Genomic DNA, 25805 nt, shown 5'->3' with positions numbered 1-25805 from the left:
TTATCACTCCATCCTTTTTTATATTATTATTATAATCAGAGATGCGCAACCCGGTTTAAAACTCAAAACTGGTTTGGGTTGAAACATGTTCTGTTTGGTCAACAAAAGTCATAACCGGTTTATAATTGGTTTCGGTTCGGGTTGAAACTGGTTTCTTACTATGTTACAATCGGTGTTGATTCGGTTAACTGGTTTGAAACTGATTTTGGTAAGAGAAAATTATAAACTGGTTCTAAATCTACGGTTTCAGTCGGTTCTAAACCGGTTTTCACATAATCGGTTTCAAACAAATTAAGTTTTGATTCAATTTTCGGGTTAAGAGGTAATCAGTGGGTATTTGCCCACATGAACTCAAATCAGCTCACCGTCATCATCCATGGCACCTGCTATAGTTTCTTCCTAATCAAATTCAAACCCTAACACAAATACACAAATCTCTCAACTTTCTTCAATCAAACTCATAACCATGAACCCACCAAACGAAACCCACCAACAACAAATCCTCCCAAACGTCAATAACCCACTTCAATTCACCATCGTTCTTCCTAATTCCGACCCGAACCCAAACCCTAACCCTAATAATAACCTCAATCACTTACTCTCACTCGGCATCCCACGAAAACGACGTCGCGGCAGACCCACTTCGGATTTCACCCAAAACCCATTTCAATCCAACAATCTTGATCCAAACCCTAATATTAAATTAAACCAATTGACCCAATTAGACGTGTCCGATGAGATCATTGTCATCAACAAAGAAGCAACATCCGAAGCATTGATCGCATTGACAGCCGGGTTTCCAGCCGATGTGCTTACGGAGGAAGAAATCGATGCCGGGGTGGTGTCGGTTATCGGCGGGATCGAACAGGTGAATTATATATTAATTAGAAACCATATTATTACTAAATGGAGGGAAAATGTGTTTAATTGGGTTACTAAAGAGATGTTTCTTGATGTCGTGCCTGCACATTGCGTAAAGCTTTTGGATTCCGCGTATAAGTATTTGGTTTCACACGGGTATATTAATTTCGGGGTTGCCCCGATGATTAAGGATAGGATTGGTAATGATAGTGGGAGTGGGAAGTTGAGTGTGATTGTAATTGGGGCGGGGCTTTCGGGTTTGGCGGCTGCGAGACAGTTGATGTCGTTTGGGTATAAGGTTGCGGTTTTGGAAGGGAGGAAACGGGCCGGTGGGCGGGTTTATACTAAGAAAATGGAAGGTGGGAATCGGGTTGCGGCTGCTGATTTGGGTGGGAGTGTGTTGACGGGTACGCATGGGAATCCGCTTGGGATTTTGGCGCGTCAGTTGTCGTATCCGCTTCATAAGATACGTGACAAGTGTCCGCTTTATCGGTTGGATGGTCAAGTGGTTGACGCGAGGATTGATGCGAAAGTTGAGGTTGCGTTTAACCAGCTTTTGGATAAGGCGAGTCAGTTAAGACAGTTGATGGGTGAGGTGTCGCAAGATGTTTCTCTCGGTGCGGCGTTGGAAACGTTTTGGCCGGTTGACGGTGGGCCCGCGAATGAAGAAGAAACGGGGTTGTTTAACTGGCATCTTGCGAATCTTGAATATGCGAACGCGGGTTTACTGTCGAGGCTCTCGTTAGCGTTTTGGGATCAGGATGACCCGTATGACATGGGAGGGGACCATTGTTTTTTGCCAGGTGGCAACGGGCGATTGGTTCTGGCTTTAACCGAAAACGTTCCGATTCTGTACGAGAAAACGGTTAACTCTGTGCGTTATGGTAGTGACGGGGTGCAGGTGGTGGTTAATGGCGGTCAGGTGTTTGAAGGTGATGTGGCGCTATGCACGGTTCCGTTAGGGGTTTTGAAAAGTGGGTCGATTAAGTTTAATCCCGAGTTGCCTCAAAGGAAGCTTGACGGGATTAAACGGTTAGGGTTTGGTTTATTGAATAAAGTGGCTATGCTTTTTCCTCATTTGTTTTGGGGGACTGATTTGGATATGTTTGGGCATTTGTCGGATGATCCGAGCCGTCGTGGCGAGTTCTTTTTGTTTTATAGCTATGCAACTGTAGCCGGTGGTCCGGTTCTTATGGCGTTGGTGGCGGGGGAAGCGGCTCATAATTTTGAAAGAATGCCGCCCACTGATGCTGTTACACTCGTTCTTCAAATTCTGCGAGGTATACACACACACACACACTCATAGTGAAGTTATACGTTTATTAAGACGACTAGTTGTAAGTAGTTTAATTTTCTTGATAAAAATTGTGGATTTTTCTGTCTTTGAGATCCTGAAATTTAGAGGTAGCAAAACGGGTTCGGGTCAATGTGAGTCATTTTTTAACGGGTCAAAACAAGCTGGTTTGGGTCGGTTGACAGAATTTTTTTATTTTTGTTTAAAACTTTGTGAATACTTAGTTTTGTAAATATGATTATAAAAGCTATTTGCTTACTTTTGTAATCTATTTACTGGAATAAAATGATTTAAGAGGTTGTCTGCTTTACTGCATCCTACTCTAAACATGTTCAATTGTTGAACACTTCAACCATTTGACCTGATTGAACTAGGGCGGTAAACAAAACAGACGTTCAGCGAACCATTTTGAACTGTTCAGCTAAAAGTTCAATTACGTTCGTTCCCTCAGGTGCTGTTTGTTTTTGCAGACATAAACTGTCTGTAAGCTGATTTCATCTGTTTTTATGTCTGCAGCTGAAGATGTGGTCTGAAGCTCTGTAAGCTGAAAAAATAAGACTGTTTGAAAACTACTACCAATCTTGCCATATATCTTTGAAAACTACTACCAATTTCATAAATCTTCAACAACTCTCAAACAAAAACAACCAGACAATCAAACTCTAAAATACACACTTATAGCACATCTGGTACACTAGAATCTATCTACTGATTACAACAATCATAAAGACTAAAACTGGAAAACAAACGGATTCAAGAATCAAAACCCTAAATTAACAGAAGATGAACAAAATTGATGTTTGAGAGAGAAACTGAACGGATTGTATGAATCACGATAAAACTTCTCGACTCTTTCAATTTATATAAGCAGACCAAATCAGCCCAAAACACAACCACCAGAACGAGGTGGTCGAACGGCGGTGGTCGAACGGTTTAATGATGAAGCAGCGGGGGGTCGACGGAGGTGGTCGAACGGTGGTTATGGCGGCGGTATGGCGACCGAACCAAGGGAGAGAGCAGGAGGCGGTATGGCGGTGGTTATGGCGACCGGAACCAAGGGAGAGAGGAAGAGAAGGAGTGTACCTGGAGGAGCAGAGGCGGTGGCGATGGCTGCCGGCGAGTGGAGGAGCGACGGAGGCGGTGGCTAGGGTTGGAAGGGCTGGACGACCGGTTGTGGAGGATGAAGACGTTTGAAGCATGTTTCAATAGCTTTTGTTTTAAGAAGTTATAAGCTGTTTGCAGATCTTATTCTTTTAAAAAAACAAACTGTCTTCACAGCTGATTGTCTGCGCGCCTGCAGACATTACTCTCCTGAAGATGTTTGAAGCAAAAACAAACATCACCTTAGTAATTGAACGAACATGAACAAAGAACTCCGTTCGATTAATTAAATGACCGAACATGAACAGATGCCGTGTTCGTGAACGTTCGATAATGTGTTCGTTTATGTTCATTCATTTACGTTCTTTTATTTTCTTTCGTTTCGGTTTGTTTGTTTATGTTCGTTCATTAAGGTTTATTAATATTTTAAAACTTTACTTTTTAGTCATTAAGAATGTTCGTTTATTTAGTCATTAAGTTTCTTTATGTTCATTCATCAAGAATTTGAAGCTTGTATCTCGTTCAACATTTAAGTCATTTGAAACTTAGATTTTTGAGACATTATCTTAGGATAAATATGTTTATGATTATTATGTCGAACTTTTTTCTGATAGTGATGTCACGTACTTAGCTTTATATTCTTTTTGGTGATTGCGTCTAATGTTTGGAATTAAGAATGTTGATTTTTATTTTTCAAATTTATACGTAGGCATATATGAACCGCAAGGGATTGAGGTTCCCGAGCCAATACAAACCGTGTGCACGCGATGGGGAAGTGATCCATTCACTTTAGGCTCATACTCAAATGTAGCAGTTGGTTCGTCGGGGGACGATTATGACATTTTAGCCGAAAGTGTCGGAGACGGAAGACTCTTCTTTGCAGGTGAAGCCACCACAAGGCGGTACCCCGCCACCATGCACGGAGCTTTTCTTAGCGGCTTGCGAGAAGCCGCCAACATCGCGCATTACGCCACCAATCGAGCCGCACGGGCCAAAATCGAAAAAAACCCATCAAAAAACGCACACGCTTGCGCCACTCTTCTCGCTGACTTGTTTCGAGAACCTGATTTGGAGTTCGGAAGCTTCTCGGTTATTTACACGAAGAAAAACATGTTGGATAATAATTCAATGGCGGTTTTGCGGGTTGTGTTTAGCGGGCCTGTGAAGAAGGATGTAGGAGGTTCTAGAACGGATCAGCAACATTCTAATAAGTTATTGTTTCAACAGCTTCAGTCTCATTTTAATCAACAACAAGAGCTTCATGTGTACACGTTGTTGCTCGAGAACAAGTGTTTGAATTAAGGGAAGTTAAAGGAGGTGATGAAATGAGGTTGAATTTTCTTTGTGAAAAAGTTGGAGTGAAGTTAGTCGGAAGGAAAGGATTGGGGCCCGCTGCTGATGACGTCATTTCTTCGATTAAGGCCGAGAGGAGTAAACGCAAGCCTGCGTCAACTTCATCGGCTGTTAAATCTGGTAAGTTTTTATATTTAGTTATACAAGTTATATATTTCGTAATGCATATAATTATAATTCAACAGCATTTTCACTAGATGCTGGTTAGGTCAAAACGGACCGGGTTGACCCGACATTCGTTCTTTTTTAAGCGTTAAAAAAGGATATAAACCTAGCTTGTCATATATATTACATATTAATAATTTAATTTCAAGAAAATGAAGTGTTTCACGAGGTTTATGCATTAAAATACACACAGAATGACTTTGGCCCGTTTGACCAATTTTGACTTTTGATCGTTTCGAGACTAACATTTTGTTTTGGCTGTATTTATTTTGGGAACAGGAAACGCGAAGCCAAAATCAGTAAAGTTGATTAGGTATGCTTATATCTATCTATCTATCTGCAACTTTTACTTATCTCTTAATAAGCATGCATTAATAATTTTTTAAATTGTTTTTGTTTTCAGAAAGGCTAAGATATTGCGGAGCAACAACAATTCGTTTTCTCCTGTTAAAAAAGAATTGGTTGGTAAAATAGTTGGCAGTAATGAAGGGCCCAGTACCCCTCAGTTAAATCAAAATGTGGAAGTTCAAGTTGGTAGCAGTAGTGTTGCCTCCAACGGGACTACAGGTGGTGGTACACCGATTAAACAAGAGGTTAATGGCGGAAATGACTCGGTTCCAAGTGTAAGTATGGGTTCTGGATCAGTAGTGAACAACACTGATGGCTCACCGAATTTGAATGTGGGTTCTGGAGTGATTGGGGATATTAACTGTTCTAATCCTCCAAATAATAATATACTAAATGGCGATATGTTGCTTACTTCAAATGCTGTATTAGATTATGAAATGCAATAGCAAATGATGACTTCGTTGCATATAGAGGTGTCATAATATTGGATGGGCTCGATAAGTATCGTTACATATGTTATTTGTACACGTAGAGTTTTAGATAAGCAAGTCGCTTCTAGTTTACTGGGCTGTCAATTGACTCGAGCTTGACCCGTTCTCATGATGCAGTCTCGAAAGATTTTAGACCACATAGCTAATTTTTTAGTTTAAATAAAAAATATAGGTCCAGTAAAGAAATTGAGGCATTTAATAAAATTGAAAGGGAAAGAATGGAAAATTTGTTATATGTGTAGGAAAATTTACTACATGTACTGAAATTAATTTACTCAAAATTATTGCAGAAGCAAGTTTACTTTTGTTTTTTAAAACTAACACATACCTTAAGCGTACTCTTAAATCTATACCAATGTCCATTTCGATTTTCCATTGGGAAAAATATCATTCTGCACACCACAATATTACTAGACGAGTCTTTCGTTAAGCAAGTTATCTAGTAAAGTCATAGAACGAAACCACATTATCAACGAGTGTCCGTTTTTAATTATAAACTAAAGAATGTATATTGTTAACATGATACTACATTACTACTAATACTTAACTAGAGTTTCATAATACTTTTATTTTTTATGAACTTTTTACTATAAACTACCTAGAGGTGCACAAATCGGGTTCACCTTGAAAACCCGAACCGGTTCAGAACCGGTTTTTTCACACCGGGTAGAAAATGAAACCGGTTCCAGTCAAGAACCGGTTCGGTTCCCGACCCGAACCGATGCCCAGAAATGCAAACTTTTAGGAACCGGGTAGCGTTGGAACCGGACCGGTTATTACGCAAAAACCGGTTCCACCGGTTTTTTTTGAAATTCAAACAATATAGCCGTTAGAAACCGGTTCCAACGGCTATATAGCCGTTTTTGACCGTTGGAACCGGTTTTATTACTATATTTAGCCATTTTTCATTCTATAAATACCAATGTATGAGTGTGTACTTGTTAAACCACTTCCAAAACTATAAAACACACTCCAAAACACAATTAAGCTTAAACCGACAACAAATGGCAACTAATGACGACGTTGTTATGGTGATCGAAACAACAAGATGCCCCGATGTTTGGGTTCATTACGATTTGTGTCTAATGACCAACTCACATGAGATGGCACGTTGCAAATATTGCTCGAAGTTTCTTAAAGCAGCGTCCAACTCGACATTACGAAAACATACGAATAAGTATTGTCGAGAGAAAAGAAGTTTGGATGCTAAAAAAGCGGAAGTGGGAGAATCGTCTGGCTCTACAACCCAAAAATAAGTATTCCCGAATTAAAACGACGGACTTTGTTTTTTAAGTTTTAGTTGTTATGTTTAGTATCGTTTATGTTTTAATAATGTTTGTAATAGTTATTGTTTAAATAAATAAAATGTTTGTAATAGACTCCCGATAATTTTGTTGTTGACTTTTTGAACACGTCAAGATACTCCAACAAATAACCGACTTGGACCCAAACACTTTCCGGAAACATATCGGCCTCGCGTTCTTCAACAAGATTGTTATGAAAAGCTTGTAAAGTTTGGCGTTGGGCAAAAGCACACTTTAACATATGACAAGTTGAGTTTCAACGGGTTGGAACGTCCCAATTCGGCCCCAAATACTTTCTTTCAACCGACTTGCAATAGTTCTTATATTCAAGATGTCTTCTTTTACCACTTTTGAAGACATCTTGTAACATAAGTCTAAAGAATTTTAAATCGTCACAAATGTTTTCATTGTCAAGACCTTTTTGAACAACTAAGTTGATGATATGTGCAACACATCGAACATGAAAAAAATCCCCGAAACAAGGTGGTGAATATTTAATGATAATTTTTTCGGCCGCCTTAGTATTGTTTGATGCGTTGTCAAACAAAATCGAAAATATTTTATTTCTCAAATTGTAAGTCGTTATAACTTCATCAAGCAAGTCAAACAATTTTTCAGCGGTATGTGGGTACGGGAAGTTTTCAAAAACTATGGTTCGTTTCATCAGTTGCCATGTCACTGGATCAACCCAATGAGCGGTGACACATTTGTATGATTCGGGCAACCCGTGTGGTGCCGACCAAACATCGGTAGTTAAACTAACCATGGCTTCTAAAGAATGAAAAGACTCGATTAACTCTTTTTAGCACACTCCCACAACCTGATACAATGACGTCTTAAGGTAGTATGACTTACATGTGTGTATCGCGGTTGTAGAGTTTCGCGAATCAACGACGTCAAATCCGGGTCATCAAAGTGGTTAAACGGCAAACCTCGTTGAATAACGAACTTTGCCATTCTATCTTGAACTTGAGTCGTGTTGTAACGAAATAGTGTACCATCTTTACCCAAGTCAATTTGATCGGTCGCGCCAATCCCTTTCAACGCCTTGCAATATGGCTTCTCAATGTGTTTTCTCAAAGTAGAGTTGGAATCGTGCTTTAATAGTGAACCACATAGTTTGCAACGAGCCTTTTGATAACCTTCGTCATCCACAATCAAATCCCATTTCTTCCATATGTCTTCGTTGCGGTTATGGTTGATTACCGTAACAACCCTTGGGTCCTCCGTAACAGGAACGGGGGCAACAAAAACACTCTTCTTAGCCTTCTTGTTAGTTTTTTTGATGGGTGCCATAATAATATTTAGTTGGATGGTCAGGTAACGGAACGGGTTTGCTAAAGGAGTAGTATTTTAGTTTGTTTTTGAGTTTGGTGGTGAAACAAGTGGTGGAAAACAAGTTATATATATGTTTCGGGCATCAAAACCGGTTCCAACAACTATATTACCGTTGGAACCGGTTACAACGGCTCTATTCTCTCTCAAAAACCGGTTCCAACGGCTATATTACCGTTGGAACCGGTTCCAACGGCTATTTGTGTCTCAAAAACCGGTTCCAACGGCTATATTACCGTTGGAACCGGTTCCAACAGCTAATTTGACCAATGTTTGACTAATAAAAAAAACCCGCCGGAACCGGTTTTTTCGAGTAGGAACCGAACCGGATACAATTAAGAACCGGGTAGGAACCGGGTTGGAACCGATGGGGACATACAAATAGGAGAACCGGGTACGATTTTCGGGTACAAAAATACCCAAACCGGGTATTGGGCCAACCGGGTAGGAACTGGAACCGGTTCCGGTTCGGTTCCACCAGTTAGGTTCCGGAACCGATTTTTTTGTGCACCTCTAAAACTACCAAAATTAAATTCTATAAAAATTGGATTATCTTTACCTTCTCTTTCAAGTTTTGACCATTGTATACTTCTAAACCTTTTTATTTCTCTCTTTCACTTGGATTTCTTTTATCTTGGACTCCCTTGAAGGCTTAAATGAACACAAAGCTACTGCATTTACTTGTTTAATTTATGTTTACCCAAAGGTCTTCTAGTTGAGTGCTGTACAACACCATCATGTGAACTCATAAATGATCAACATACAAGCAACATCACAGTTGACCTCAAAAGCCAAAAAAACACTTTATATAGCTTATTACAACAAATAACTTTAGTTACAACCTTTAAACTATTCAAAATCAATCAAATCCTACAACAATAAACAAACACTAAATCACTGTTCGGAACGTGTATCATTACCACTTAACCATTCCTCAAATCTTGCTTCTTTATCAGCTTTAAACTCATCAAAATTCTCAGCACGCGCCAAATCCAATATCAAATCATCAACCAATACATCTTTTTCTTGATTCCCAGTCATAGGCACTTCTTCTGTAGATTCTTGTGGGGCCCACTTAAGATTAGTCGCCTTCTCTTTGGCTGACTTGAAAACAGATGATAAATAGTTAGTTGACTTTTCAGCATCGTTAACACCCCTCCAAGCGGATGCACCCCACGAGCCTGTTTGAGACCCTGAAACCGATTTGCTACTAATCAAACCTTTCTTCGGTTGTTTTGATGACATAATAGCTAAAGATTTTGTAATGTCTTTGACCATATCGTCAACTATTGGGAAACCGCATTCTTTCATTGATCTCAACATTGTTATTGAATCCTCTGAATCTTCTGTGTGTAAACTGATTTCATGGGATTTAGCAACAATGCTGTTTTTGAGGTTTAAAAGGTTTGGAACCGCCTTGTGAGTGTGTTGTTGAACATAAACTAGTCCCACGGAGGGTTCGTTTGCTAATGATTTGATCATGTTTCCCAACCCTTCTGATATGTCTATAAACCCGTCTACTGGAGAATATTCATACATCTTGTTGAGTGCAGATCGTACCTCGTCATCACTAGTTCAAGAAAGAACAAAACAAATCAAACAATAACAATTTCAATTAATCATAGAAATAAATAGTAATTATTAATTAATGCATACTGGCAACTATGTATGGGGCTGTAAACGAACTGAACGTTCAACGAACTATTTGGTGGGAAGTTTGTTTAATAAACGAACATAAACAAGGAATTTCATTCGATTAACTAAATGAATGAACACCAACAGAGGCCATGTTCGTTTACGTCCATTTATGTTAGTTTATGCTTGTTCATTAAAGGTTTATAATACTTTTTAATGTCTTTTATAATCTTATCACACAGCTTTAAGAAAAACTATTGACTACAAAACAAAAATATACAAGCATTATGTGATTAATTTATATTTAAACGAACATACGAATATTAATGTTTAAAAAAAAAACCATGACCATTCTCAGTTAGCCATATAAAATAAAACATTGTTTGTGTTCATTTGTGTCTGTGTACCGCTCACGAACAGGTTCATTTCCTTAATGAACGAACCCGAACATAAAATTCCATTCAGTTAGCTGTTCGTGAACCGTTGACAAAATGTCCATTTCCTTAACGAACGAACAAACACGAACACGAAATTTCGTTCAGATAGCTATTTGTGAACCGTTCACTTGTCCGATAAGAGCTTCTTCGGTTCGGTTCGGTTCATTTACGGCATTAACTATATAAAGTGACTAAAGTAATTAGTAACCCTAAATCCCCAATCATAATTTGAAGCTAATACAGGTAAATAATTATAATCTAGCTTAGCATGTTGTTTTGCGAAATGAATTGAATAGAAAGTAAATCGCCTAATTATAATAGCATTCAATATAGAGAATAATAACATAAAGATGATAAGGTTGAACAAATTAAGAATCTTACTTGAACATATAGATCGTTGATCCGCAGGTAAACAAACGGAAGGAGATTAGATTAGTGTTCCAAATTAATTATAATTAATAATTAACAATTCATTAAGATTTTTAACTCAGAATCGGTTAGGGGACATGACAAAGCCAGCCTTTCGTACATTTTAAACGGACAACACCAAATCTAATACTGTATTAATTACCTTTTCTTTTTTCTTTTTCTTTTTCTTTTTCTTTTTTTTCCTTAACCGGTAAATGTAATTATTTATTTAATCTTTGATACTTTCTTTCAAACTAGTGTTACTAAATACTATCTTGGTGTTCTTTAAATAAAAATCGGTAAAACCCATTTTTATTGGTGTTTTTTTTCAACATGAACGTTTAAGCGGGTCATATTTAATTACACGTTTTCTTTTAATTACAAGGAAAATTAGAAACGAGTTAGCAAAGATATTTAAATGTTGACTGTTAAAAAAATAAATAAACCTTTTAGATTGATTGGATATAAAATATATAAGACATGATATAAAATTAGATAATATATTAACTAAATCCAAATAAAAAGTGAATAATATGTTGATTCGTAAAATGAATATAATTAAAAAAAACAAAAAATTTATATATTTAAGAAAAACAAAATCAATAAGAAAAAAAATTCAAAAAGAAAAGATTTAGAACGCATTAGTAAAAAATTAAAAGAAGGTTGATTAATAAAGAATATAAAAATAAGTTATTGGATTTATCGGATAAAAAATGTATAAGAAATATGAAATAAAAATAATTAATAGATTAACTAATAGAATACTAGATTTAAAAGTAAAAGGTGAATACAAATAAATGAAAAACACTAAAATGGTAAATATTTTGTTTCCACTAATACTTGTTTGGTAAATAATTTTATTAACACTAATTAGGGGTGTCAATTCCAGACACGACCCGAAACCCGACACGAAAAATATAGGTTTTGGGTTGACTAACACGACCCGTTTTCTTAAACATGTCAACCCGAACCTGCCATGTTTCAAAAATAGGTCAACCCGAAACCCGGCCCGTTAAAAAGTAGGTTGACCTGTCCGTTTAACAATTTTAGAGAAGTTAATATTTTTATTTTAGAGATAAATTGACGCCCTGCTTGCGGTGCACGCATATAATGTATATATGTGTGAACCCTCGGGTGGGCAAAAGCGAAATTGCACTAATTTTGACGTTATTTTACCAATATCGTGAAAATAACGTTAAAAGTGGCGGAAGGTTAATCAGGCATCATGTGGTGGCGTTGATAGCCGAAAGACAAGGGTACATGCACCAATCGGTCGGTGTCCCGATGGTTGAGTGTTATGTGTCTTATGTCCAAGGCTTGATGCAAAACTACTATCGAGCCGAGGGTCTCACCGGAAGCAGCCTCTCTATCCCTATGGGGTAGAGGTAAGGCTGTCTACATCTTACCCTCCTCAGACCCTACTATAGCTTTGCTATTGGTGGGATATACTGAGTACGATGATGATGATGATGATGATGATTTTAGAGATAAATTGTTTTAAATTTTAAGTCCCTAGACTTTAAGAATTGACATTTTTAGCTTAATTCCATTTGTTTGTTTGAAAAGTGTTGTGTCTAGTTCACTAAATTGTAAGACCTTAACTCGTTTTTACCATTTTTAGATGTAAACATACGCTCGTTAGGACTTAAAAACCAGGTCTAATTAAAACTTTTGCGGATGACGTGATAACATGACACGACATACATAACTGGTAATAAAAATTTTACAAATTTTATATTTATATGATACGAAGACTATACTAGGCTTTGTCTTCTAAAATGGATTATTATAGTGGAAGCCTGTTCGGTTCGGTTGTGTTCAGTTCTTCAACAGCTTGACCGTCAATCCATGTCCTTCAATTAAATTATAACCTGTAATGGAAATTCACCATAGCAATTAGTCATACATACTTTACATCTACTTGTAATAAACACAAGTATACTTAACCCATTCATTAATACTTTGACTATCATTGTCTTTATACAATTTTTCTTTTAAAACATTAAGAGGGTCTAAGTGTTCTCACTTAGTATATCCCCCATTTTATCCTTTTATATTTGCCATTTTAGTATTTACAACTAAAAATTAGGATTTGCACGTTCATGCACAAAACCCTAGCCACTTCGACCCCATGAGTCGTTTATACAACAATTTACTTGTTTGGATTAATCGTAAGAGTTAAAACGGTTTTAAAATTACAGATTAAACCCAACAAGCACGAACTCAGTAATTGTACACGGGCACCAGCAGCCCATGTACACCAATTTCCCGTTTCCCTGTTATCCCGTTACCCTTTTTCCACTACAACCATATCGTAGCCAGTAACTTCATGGTTCGTAAATTTAATCGTCACGACCCCGTTATTCATTTTTAAGTCAGTGTTTACACTAACCTTGTCGTTTGACTCTTTATGCCTCATACGACTAGGTAATATCAATGCACCCATACCATTGCCCGGCAGGCGTTTTGGTCATTTTTAACATTTATTGATATCATGATTTAATTCACGTACCTGGCAGGGTCAAAGTCGTGACCCGTTACCAATACCTTGTAACTCCTTTTAGAGAACTCGACAACGCATTCTATTACCATCATGCTTACCTGTAGGACAATTCTTAACAGGACAAGCATTATATGTCAACTTAAAATGGTGATAGTTTCACCATTTGACATATATGGTCCGTTCACGCATATACCCATTCCGGCTCTCTTTTTTTAAAAATATCTTAATCTTACAATGGTTATTACCAAAATAGTGATTTAGCACCAATTTACCCATAGTACCCGTTTATGACTTGGTCTATAAACCACACCCGATAACCATTAAAATCTTTGTCCCATATACTAGGATTATTAGTTTTCAATTAACATTTGACCCTTTTAGGCCAATTTGAACCAAGTCTCGAACATTAAAGATTACAACCCAATCCCGGGTTGTACCTTAATACCCCAAACTACCCTTCTTTAGTTTTCTTAACCTTTCAATCTTTTGTTAGTCATTTAAGCAATATTACAATTTGACAAGAAACTTTAGCTTATAAATTGAAGTGAACAAAGTCACTTACCTTTCTTTGCTAACTAGAACTCCCGTGTACTCCATTAGCTTGTTTGACCCGTTTCATCCAAGCCTCCACCTAGCTTGACAAGATCAAACTTTGTCCAATTTCCACAAGATTGTCGGGTTAGTCATTATTATATAACATGCCACAAAATCCTATGGGCTCATACATACCAATTTATCAAAACACTAGCTTTCTTTTTGGTCAGTTTCACTTTTAAAAAGTCAAACCGCTCATAGGTATGTATATTCTCCAATCACTACATACAATGGTGTAAATACTCATACAAACCATTTGTAAGTCCTTTAGACACTTTTAAGTATGTCCCATGAAGTTATATTAGTTCTCTACAATCAATGCATCATGCCTAATGCAAGTATATGCAATCTTATGTGTTTTCTCGATTACTAATATCTTTATTAATGTGCAGCGATTTCCTATATCGCTGCTGTAATAAGCCATTTTGACCCATGTAACATCCAAACTGGTTCAACATGTTCAAAGATGGATCGTAGGGGACTCAAATACCTTTTCATGCATATAAAGCACACCCTCTAACTATTTTTCTATGATTTTATATGATTTCTACAAGATCAGGACAGAAGCATAAATATTCCCAGTCAGCATGTTTTAAATCCTGACTAGTCACTTTAGTCTACTGTTTTGGACAACTTCCGATTCTCTTTAGACTTTTATGATCAAATATGATTTGAAATAGACACATACACCTTTCTAACGATATAAGGCCCGTCCTCTAACTCTTAACGACGAGTGAGATACGCGCTCTGCAAATTAACTATTTAAATCTGTCAAAAGTGACGGATTTCATACTATATTGCACAATTCAAGTTTCATGTGAGCATTTCATCAAGCACTTGGTGTGCGGTCAATAACTTAGCCTTAAACATAAGGGTTCTAAACATAAATCACCTTGTTCCTCAACCAAATTCTATTATTCAACATCAACAAGTTTAAAACACCCAATTTCATTTAGTCTAGCAATAATCTTAACATCTAAAGCTAGACTAACACATACACATGCTCAATTTCATGTTATTCAACATAACTAGTTTTCTCCCAATCTTGAGTTTATTCACAATTGAAGATATTTAAACATACCTTATGTTCACCAAGTTGAGATGAGCACAACCTTGCTCACATGCACGGTTTTATCACCCAATTTGACTTTTAATTTGAAGAACAAGGGTTTCTCCCCTCTTGTTCTTCTCCCTCTCCCTGATGATCGATACACACACACCAAGTGTGTGTGTTTTAATTTATTTTCTATTTTAATGCTTATACTTTCTAACTTGACAACTTCAACCCTTCATGATTAATAAGTTATTTAGTTTAAGAATATTTCACCATTATTAACTTAAGTACTAACTAGGTTGAATATTATCCTAGTTACATGTTTCATACTCGACTCGATTAATATTTTGGGGTGTTACATAAATGGGTCGATAGATGGGCTTTTGTTTTCACTAAACAGGTCTATCAGGGGCTCGTGGGGATGATTAAGGATGTGAGTTCCTTAATCTAGTCTTTTTTTTACATGTTTTCGTTTTCATTTGTACGTTTGGGCTTCCACTTGTTCGTTTAAAATGTGACACTTATGTTGTCAGTGAACAGAGCTAGAAGCAACTGGTAGCCCTTTGTTTTAACTGAACGAGGGTTATCAAACACTTTTGGGATGATTAAGTAAGTGAGTCCCTCTTTCTAGTCTTCTTTTACCCGTTGTGTTATTCATTCCTTCGTTCAGGCTTCCAAATGTTCGTTTGAAAGGTGTCGCTTATGTTTTCACCGATCAGGGTTGGCAACAACCGGTGGATTTTTGTTTTCATTGAATAGGGCTATTAAGTACTCGTGGGATTATTATAGAGGTGATTCCCACATTCTAGTATTGTTTTATTTGTGGTTTCCATTTGTTCATTTGGCTACCATTTGTTCGTTTGAAAAAATGTCTTTTTTGTTTTATCTGAACGGGGCTTGCAGTAACTGATGAGCGTTTGTTTTAACTTGGGGGGGGGGGGGCTATTAGGGATTTTTTATGGGATAATTAAGGATGTGAATCCATCATTCTAGTCTTCTTTTACTCGTTTCGCTTTCCATTAGTTCGTTTGGGCATCAATTTGTCATTTGAAAAGTGTCATTTATGTTTTTCACTGTACATGCTAGCAGTGTAACACCCCGACCAAAGGCGGATTATACATCGGGGCGCCACATATTGTTTCATTACTCGTGACACTATTGGGTGTCAATATTTAATAAATACATTCATTCGCGCACGCGCAAGCAAATTCAAGATAACATAAATCATCATAAATCAATATATTATAAATCATAATATTCGAACAGCAATAACTTGTCTTGATACATTTTTAATCTAGGTCCAAAATAAGGAAAACTTCCTAGGTTATCTCGAGCTCCAAAACAGCTACTGCAAACCTGAACATGTGTTAAAATAAATGTCAAACACTTGCGTGTTGGTGAGAAATCAAGTTGAATACAATACATAGATAACAATAAAATCTGCGCGCAACACGTGTATGTCTGGTGTTTAACAAGGGTGCAATCAGATTGTGATCAAGCCTAGATAGATCATAGCTCATAGTTCATAGTTCAATCCGTGCTCCCAATTGAGCACAAAAACGAGAAAACATCTGTGCAAGTGTAAACAAAGAAAACCGTAAACGATAGGTCTCCCGTGTTCATCTAATGGATCCATGAAAACTTCGGAATAGGCCGAACAAAGCGGTTAATGATACACACATACAAATAAACAGCCAAGTAAACGTCCTCAACACATGGGATACTGCGCGACTAAAGTTCATAAACAAGTTTAAGACTCTAAGTTTGTATGAACACATGAACATCCCAAAACATTTAAAAGCAAAAAGGGATTAGGTACGAGATTACTCACTTGATAAACGATGCGGTGTAAGATAAAGCAAGAACCAACTTTAAACAAGCACAAGTTAACCTATAAATAAGATTATTGTTTTAATGATTTGTTTCAAGTCTTGATTATAAGTTAGCATAATTAATAAGTATATATTACCGGAAAAGCAGGGCAGAACAGGGAGGAAGACGGAGGCAAGAGAGGGAGGCGGCAGAGAGCAAGGAAAACAGGAGAGAGTAAGTGTAGTGTGTGAAGTGTTAAGAAAATAGTACTATATATAGGCAAACCCTAGGGGACACAAACCCTAGAAAAAGGGGAAAAGATCTCAAAAAGTAAAAGAAAAGATATCAACAGTAAAAAGTTCTGAAAAGCAAAGATATCAAAAGATATGGTAGCAGGGAAAAAGAGAAAAAGGCTGACAGGATTCAGAAAAAGGCATGGGAGAGGACAGATAAAGTACTGGTCAAGCATGGCAAAAGCAGATTCTCAAAAGATTATGTCAGTCACTTTTTCTGCCAACCAATGGGGTTGGTGCGCATGCTGCGCCGAAAGTAACTTTTCAGACATAAAGCAGATTAGGTCAACAGCTCAAAAGATAAGACAACACAAAAGCAAACGGCTAGTTAAACAGAAGAAAACTCAAAGGGTTCAGCGCGAGAAGGCTGACACAGAAGGTCAAGAGAGCGCGAGCGCGAAGGCAGACAGAACTAACCTTAACGCGTCGCGGAAAGAACTACCATTTCTAAACGTGCCGCGGGAAGAGTCACATTTCTTAGCGCGCCGCGGGAGGAACTAAAATTCCTAGCGCGCCGCGGGAAGAACTATAATTCTTCGCGCGTCGAGGGATGAACTATGATTCTTAGCGCGCTGCGAGAAGAACTACAAATCCTTAGCGCGTCGCGGGAAGAACTTCCGTCCTTCGCGCACTGCGAGAAGAATTACAATTCTTAACGCGCTGCGAGAAGAGTTCGTCTCGCGTATCGCTGAAACAGGTGGTCTTCACGCAGGATTCCTTGTAAGGGAGTCTGGCGCGTGGAGCTGCGCAGACAACCTTAGGCGGGAAGGAACAAAGGACAAGCAAAGAGTTAGAAGAAAAAGAGGGAAACAAGGCGTAAGGGCGGGACGGCGACAAGAGGGAAAAGAAGGCGGAAAGAGAGAAGGAGAGGGACGGGACGGCGGAAAGAAAGAGAGAGAGAGGCGGGAAGGAAAACATTATTATTATTATTAAAAGTAAAATATAAGTATAAATAAATATTAAATCATAAAAGAAAGAGATCGGGTCAGAGAAACGGGTACCTGGGTCGGGTCGGATCGGGTCAGATGTCACAGTCTCCCCTACTTTAAGAAATTTCGTCCCGAAATTTATCTCGAAGTAGGTTGCGCAGAGAACAGGTGCGGGTACTTGATCTTCATTTGATCTTCCCTTTCCCATGTAAACTCGGCTCCGCGCTTGGACTCCCAGCGAACTTTCACGATAGGGATACGACTGCGCTTGGTTTGCTTAACCTCGCGATCCATAATCTCAACAGGCTTCTCAACGAAATGCATAGATTCATCAACTTGAACTTCATCAAGTGGGATGTGAAGGTTCTCGTCAGCTAAACACTTCTTAAGATTGGATACATGGAACGTTGGATGCACATTACTGAGCGCGGGCGGCAGGTCAAGTCTGTAGGCAACTTTTCCCACACGCGCGAGAATCTTGAATGGTCCAACATATCGAGGAGCAAGCTTACCCTTCTTCCCAAAGCGGACAACACCCTTCCAGGGCGACACTTTGAGGAGAACAAGATCACCAACTTGAAATTCGAGAGGCTTCCGCCTACGATCGGCGTAACTCTTCTGTCGGCTTCTAGCAGTCAGCAGATGATCACGGATCTTGGCGATTTTATCGGTTGTCTCTTGAACAAGTTCGGGTCCTGTGATTTGAGTTTCACCCACTTCGCTCCAACAAATCGGGGAGCGGCACTTACGACCGTAAAGTGCTTCAAATGGGGCCATACCGATACTGGAATGATAGCTGTTATTATAAGAGAACTCAATCAAAGGCAGGTGTGAATCCCAATTACCTCCAAAATCAAGAACACAAGATCGGAGCATATCCTCAAGAGTTTGAATAGTTCGCTCAGACTGACCGTCAGTCTGAGGATGATATGCCGTACTCATGTCCAAGCGAGTTCCTAGCGCAGATTGGAGAGATTTCCAAAAGCGAGATATAAAACGGCCATCGCGATCGGATATGATGCTCAAAGGAGTACCATGGCGGCAGACAATTTCCTTGACATAAAGCTGCGCGAGCTGCTCAACACGGTAGTTTTCACGAATGGGCAGGAAGTGAGCAGACTTAGTCAATCGATCCACTATTACCCAAATGCTATCATGTTTGCTTGCTGTCAAAGGTAACTTGGTAATAAAGTCCATCGCTACACATTCCCATTTCCACGTAGGAATTTCTGGTTGTTCGAGCAAACCAGATGGGCGTTGGTGTTCAGCTTTTACTTTAGAACAAGTCAGACATCTAGCTACGAACACAGCAATATCCTTTTTCATACCGGGCCACCAATAAGTAATGCGCAAATCCTTGTACATCTTATCAGCGCCAGGATGAACGGAATATCGAGATTTGTGCGCTTCACTCAGGATATCAGCGCGAAGATTCTCATCAAAGGGAATCCAGATGCGATTGAGATAGCAGAGAATTCCACTCAGATTAGGGACAAAGAGTGCTTCCGCGCCACACGCTAACTCGGCGCGAAGATTACCATTACTGATGGATGCGCGCTGCGCGTCACGAATACGCGATTCAAGGTTGCTTTGAATCGGCGCGAAGTGAAGCTGGGTGCGCGGCAAGATACAGTTAAGCTGGCAGGGTTTTCGGCTGAGCGCATCGGCTACCACATTAGCCTTACCAGGATGATACCGGATCTCACAATCGTAATCGCTGATGAGTTCGTTCCATCGGCGTTGTCTCATGTTGAGTTCCTTTTGATCAAAGATATGCTGAAGGCTTTTATGGTCAGTGTAAAGGATACACTTAGTACCATAAAGGTAGTGTCTCCAGATCTTCAAGGCAAAAACAACTGCACCAAGCTCGAGGTCGTGAGTTGTATAATTCTTTTCATGAACCTTAAGTTGCCTTGATGCGTAAGCGATAACCTTGCCTCGTTGCATAAGAACACAACCGAGACCTTGGTTGGATGCATCGCAATACACGACAAAATCATCATTACCCTCAGGTAGCGCAAGAACAGGAGCTTCACACAACAAACGCTTGAGCGTTAGAAAGGCTTCTTCTTGCTTCGAGCCCCAAATATACGGTTTACCTTTGTGCGTCAGAGCTGTTAAAGGCAAAGCGATCTTTGAGAAGTTCGAAATAAATCGCCGGTAGTAACCAGCTAAGCCCAGAAAGGAACGGATCTCAGAAGGAGAGGATGGCGTAATCCAGTTCTTGATTGCTTCAATTTTGGATGGGTCGACATGAATACCCATCTTGTTTACAACATGACCAAGAAACTGTACTTCATCAGACCAAAATTCACACTTGGAGAGCTTGGCAAAGAGCTGCTCGGCTCTAAGCTTTTGCAACACCAACCGAAGATGTTGCTCATGCTCGGCCTTGGTCTTAGAATACACCAGAACATCATCGATAAACACGATCACAAAACGGTCCAAGAAAGGCCTACACACCCGATTCATTAGATCCATGAAAACGGCGGGTGCGTTGGTTAGACCGAAGGACATGACCAAGAATTCAAAATGGCCATAACGAGTTCGAAAAGCAGTCTTCGGAACATCTTCATCGCGGATGCGCAACTGGTGATAGCCAGAGCGGAGATCAATCTTGGAAAAACAAGAGGCACCTTGGAGTTGATCAAAGAGGTCGTCAATACGCGGTAAGGGATACCGGTTTTTAATGGTGAGTTTGTTCAACTCGCGGTAATCAATACACATGCGAAACGATCCATCTTTCTTTTTAACGAACAACACCGGAGCACCCCAGGGCGAAGAGCTAGGGCGAATGAATCCCTTAGCAGTCAACTCTTGAAGTTGGCTTGCCAATTCTTGCATCTCAGCGGGTGCAAGACGGTAAGGAGATTTAGCTACGGGGGAAGCACCAGGGACAAGATCAATACGGAACTCGACTTCACGAGCGGGAGGGATACCAGGAAGATCATCAGGAAAAACTTCAGGGAAATCACGCACAACAGGGATATCGCGAAGCTTCTCTTCTTCAGCAGGTTTAACCACATGAGCTAAGAATGCAATACACCTTTTCCGCATGAGTCTTTGGGCTTCGGCGCAAGACATAAGTTTAAGACCGCGGGAGGGTTTTTCGCCGTAAATATGAAGATCACCATTTTCTCGAGGTATGCGAATCATCTTCTTGGCGCAAATAACTTCGGCGCGATTATGCGAGAGCCAGTCCATACCAATGATAACATCAAAGCTTCCAAGAGGCATAGGGATGAGGTCGATCAGAAAATCGTTTTCGTTAAGGTTAAGCGTGCAATCTTTAATCACCGAGTTAATTAAAATAATTTCACCATTAGCCAATTCAACTGAAAAATCTTCTTTTAAGTTATCGCGCGGTCGCGCAAGCTTCTGCTCAAACGCGCGAGAGATAAAACTTCGATCGGCGCCAGTATCAAAAAGTATAGAAGCGTAAAATCCGTTAAGCAAAAATGTACCATTAACTACGTCATTATTCGCTTGCGCTTGGTGCGCGGTTATGTTAAAAGCTCGTCCACGCGTCACTTGGTTTGAAATCTGGTTCACCGGATTCGCTTGTGTGATCTGAACTTGTAGCCTTGGGCACGCGTTCCGGAAATGACTGGGATCACCGCAGTTAAAGCACGATCTGGGTCGTGGGTTTTAGTAGGTTGGTTGTGGATTCTGCGGGTAGACTGGTGGTGTTTGCGCAATTGGGTTGGCGGGAGGGACTCTACAGTATTCGGCAGAGTGACCAACGCGGCCACATCGGTTGCAAAGTCGACACGGGGTTTGGGTTGGGTGGTGAAATCTACAGGTTGGGCAAAAGGGTTGATTTCCTGTGTAAGGTTTCTTAGTTGGCGGGGCAGGGAGTGCGGGATTGGTTAAGGCATAGTTATGGACTACAGGAGGTGTTGGGTAGGCTGATAGTGGGTTAGGCGCGTAAACTGGGGGTTGGTAGATGGGTTGCTGGACTATGGGCGGGTTGGTAAGCGCATAGGCCTTGCGCCTGCGCTTGAGGTTGTTACGGTTTGAGGGTTCTGGTTTGGTTTCTGTTGGTTCAGGGGCAGTCTTGGTGAGTTTGGTCTTCTCAGTTCCCCGCAGGAACAGGGTTCCTGCTCTGACATGGTTGTCGCTGAGCACAGCGGCCAACTCGATGGCGTCAGAGAGGGTAACTGGGTTTCTGGCCCATACAGAATCTTGAATTTCCATGGGGAGACCCCCAAGGAATTTCTCTATTGCTCGGCGTGAAGGGGTAACAAGGTGAGGGACCAGTAAGCTTAGCTCGTGGAAGCGCGTCGCGTACTCGCGCGCTTCTCCGCTGTATTGCTTCAAATTCCAGAATTCTTCCTCCAGGCGCTTAACTTCGTTGGGAGGGCAGAATTCTCGCGTAAGACTTTCCTTGAATTCCTCCCATGTCATGCTAGAAGCAGCCTCTGCGCCACGCGCATGAGCTACTCCATTCCACCATGTAAGCGCTCTGGATTCCAGGACACTGAAAGCATATAGGGTTCGTCTGTCTGAGGGGCATTGGGTGTGGAGGAAAGTGTTTTCTATCTTCTCGAGCCATTGGAGCATCACGGTGGCTCCTTCAAGACCTGTGAACTTTGGAGGGTTACCCGCGTTAAAGGATTTAATGTTATAACTGGAGGTATTGTTTTGGCTCAAGGCTTGGGCTATCGCGGCGGCCATTTCCTGGGAACGTTGCTGTCTACGCATGCGCGAGGCTTCTCTTCTTTGAAATCGGCGAGATAGCGGAGGCATTCTATAAAAATTTTAATTTTAGTTAATATCTTGGTTTTTATCGCAAAGTTTTAATCTTATAAAGCTTGGTTTCACGGAGTTAGATGCTATCAAAAGTTAAAGTAAAATAAATGACTTTAAATGCAGACTTAATAAAGGTAATAAATTCGAATCAGAAATCGACAATTCATGTATCACCATGACTTTCCGAATTCCCAATTTAAAATATACGAGTAAACGAGTATTGGAGATTGACAATTCATGTATCACCATGACTTTCCAATCTTCAATATAAAATATACAAGAAAATGAGTATTGGAGGTTGACAATTCATGTATCACCATGACTTTTCAAGTCTCCAACCTCAGAACATAATCGTAAATGGAAATTGAAAATCAACTATTCATGTATCACCATGACTTTTCGGATTTTCAAATCCCACAAACGAATATGTAAGTAAAATCAATAAAAATCGAAATTCAACAAAAATCGAAATATCGCGAAATAAAACATAAAATCATATACTGCGCAAGCGCGAGCATATTCATAAATAACGAGTAATTAACAATAAGCGCGCAAACATGAGATTTCTCTCATGCGCGAGAAGGGACTCTTAGGTATTCTAGGCCGTTACGTCTAACCACCTATCCTAAAGTCAACGAGCTCTGATACCAATCTGTAACACCCCGACCAAAGGCGGATTATACATCGGGGCGCCACATATTGTTTCATTACTCGTGACACTATTGGGTGTCAATATTTAATAAATACATTCATTCGCGCACGCGCAAGCAAACTCAAGATAACATAAATCATCATAAATCAATATATTATAAATCATAATATTCGAACAGCAATAACTTGTCTTGATACATTTTTAATCTAGGTCCAAAATAAGGAAAACTTCCTAGGTTATCTCGAGCTCCAAAACAGCTACTGCAAACCTGAACATGTGTTAAAATAAACGTCAAACACTTGCGTGTTGGTGAGAAATCAAGTTGAATACAATACATAGATAACAATAAAATCTGCGCGCAACACGTGTATGTCTGGTGTTTAACAAGGGTGCAATCAGATTGTGATCAAGCCTAGATAGATCATAGCTCATAGTTCATAGTTCAATCCGTGCTCCCAATTGAGCACAAAAACGAGAAAACATCTGTGCAAGTGTAAACAAAGAAAACCGTAAACGATAGGTCTCCCGTGTTCATCTAATGGATCCATGAAAACTTCGGAATAGGCCGAACAAAGCGGTTAATGATACACACATACAAATAAACAGCCAAGTAAACGTCCTCAACACATGGGATACTGCGCGACTAAAGTTCATAAACAAGTTTAAGACTCTAAGTTTGTATGAACACATGAACATCCCAAAACATTTAAAAGCAAAAAGGGATTAGGTACGAGATTACTCACTTGATAAACGATGCGGTGTAAGATAAAGCAAGAACCAACTTTAAACAAGCACAAGTTAACCTATAAATAAGATTATTGTTTTAATGATTTGTTTCAAGTCTTGATTATAAGTTAGCATAATTAATAAGTATATATTACCGGAAAAGCAGGGCAGAACAGGGAGGAAGACGGAGGCAAGAGAGGGAGGCGGCAGAGAGCAAGGAAAACAGGAGAGAGTAAGTGTAGTGTGTGAAGTGTTAAGAAAATAGTACTATATATAGGCAAACCCTAGGGGACACAAACCCTAGAAAAAGGGGAAAAGATCTCAAAAAGTAAAAGAAAAGATATCAACAGTAAAAAGTTCTGAAAAGCAAAGATATCAAAAGATATGGTAGCAGGGAAAAAGAGAAAAAGGCTGACAGGATTCAGAAAAAGGCATGGGAGAGGACAGATAAAGTACTGGTCAAGCATGGCAAAAGCAGATTCTCAAAAGATTATGTCAGTCACTTTTTCTGCCAACCAATGGGGTTGGTGCGCATGCTGCGCCGAAAGTAACTTTTCAGACATAAAGCAGATTAGGTCAACAGCTCAAAAGATAAGACAACACAAAAGCAAACGGCTAGTTAAACAGAAGAAAACTCAAAGGGTTCAGCGCGAGAAGGCTGACACAGAAGGTCAAGAGAGCGCGAGCGCGAAGGCAGACAGAACTAACCTTAACGCGTCGCGGAAAGAACTACCATTTCTAAACGTGCCGCGGGAAGAGTCACATTTCTTAGCGCGCCGCGGGAGGAACTAAAATTCCTAGCGCGCCGCGGGAAGAACTATAATTCTTCGCGCGTCGAGGGATGAACTATGATTCTTAGCGCGCTGCGAGAAGAACTACAAATCCGTAGCGCGTCGCGGGAAGAACTTCCGTCCTTCGCGCACTGCGAGAAGAATTACAATTCTTAACGCGCTGCGAGAAGAGTTCGTCTCGCGTATCGCTGAAACAGGTGGTCTTCACGCAGGATTCCTTGTAAGGGAGTCTGGCGCGTGGAGCTGCGCAGACAACCTTAGGCGGGAAGGAACAAAGGACAAGCAAAGAGTTAGAAGAAAAAGAGGGAAACAAGGCGTAAGGGCGGGACGGCGACAAGAGGGAAAAGAAGGCGGAAAGAGAGAAGGAGAGGGACGGGACGGCGGAAAGAAAGAGAGAGAGAGGCGGGAAGGAAAACATTATTATTATTATTAAAAGTAAAATATAAGTATAAATAAATATTAAATCATAAAAGAAAGAGATCGGGTCAGAGAAACGGGTACCTGGGTCGGGTCGGATCGGGTCAGATGTCACAAGCAGTGGCTGTTGGGCTTTTGTTTTCACTGACAAGGCTATCAAGGACTTGTGTGATGATTAAGGAGGCGAGTTTCTCTTTATATTCTTCTTTTACTTTTTGTGGTTTTCAATTGTTCTTTTGAAAAGTGCCTCTTATGTTTTCACTGAAAGGGTAGCAGCAACTGATGGGCGTTTGTTTTCACCTATCAGGCAGGGACTCGCGAAATAGTTAAGGATGCGAGTCTTTCACTGAACAAGGCTAGCAGCAACTGGTAGCCTTTTGCTGTCACTGAACAGGGATACCAGGGACTTGTAGGATGCTTTAGAATGTGAGTCCCTTATTCTAGTCTTCTTTTGCTTGTTTTTGTTTCCATTTGTTCCTTTCGCCCTCAATTTGTTCGTGTGAAAAGTATCGCTTCTGTTTTCACTAAACGAGGTTATCAGGGACTAGTG

General features: G+C 39.8%; 1 protein-coding gene and 1 pseudogene across 2 annotated transcripts; one reads left to right on the top strand and one right to left on the bottom strand.

Annotated features, from left to right (window-relative positions):
• The first annotated feature begins 375 nt into the window (after window positions 1–375).
• LOC143580866 (protein FLOWERING LOCUS D-like) lies at window positions 376–5682 on the top strand (annotated as a pseudogene). The gene is made up of 4 exons (XR_013143732.1): window positions 376–2141; window positions 3966–4729; window positions 5054–5087; window positions 5178–5682. The product of XR_013143732.1 is annotated as a protein FLOWERING LOCUS D-like (transcript).
• A 3278-nt stretch (window positions 5683–8960) lies between these two features.
• Window positions 8961–10780, bottom strand: LOC143580875 (uncharacterized). The gene is made up of 2 exons (XM_077063793.1): window positions 10706–10780; window positions 8961–9822 (listed from the first exon to the last, which is right to left on the bottom strand). Exons 1-2 carry the CDS (start codon window positions 10711–10713, stop codon window positions 9147–9149), a joined length of 684 nt encoding a protein of 227 aa, XP_076919908.1. The 5' UTR covers window positions 10714–10780; the 3' UTR covers window positions 8961–9146.
• Window positions 10781–25805: the final 15025 nt, after the last annotated feature.

The sequence above is a fragment of the Bidens hawaiensis genome, unplaced genomic scaffold (assembly GCF_021521415.1).
Source record: "Bidens hawaiensis isolate Kalapana, Puna unplaced genomic scaffold, B.hawaiensis_p1.1 tig00030755_1, whole genome shotgun sequence".
NCBI classification, from domain to species: Eukaryota; Viridiplantae; Streptophyta; class Magnoliopsida; order Asterales; family Asteraceae; genus Bidens; species Bidens hawaiensis.
This window is presented reverse-complemented; position numbering and strand designations above follow the sequence as displayed.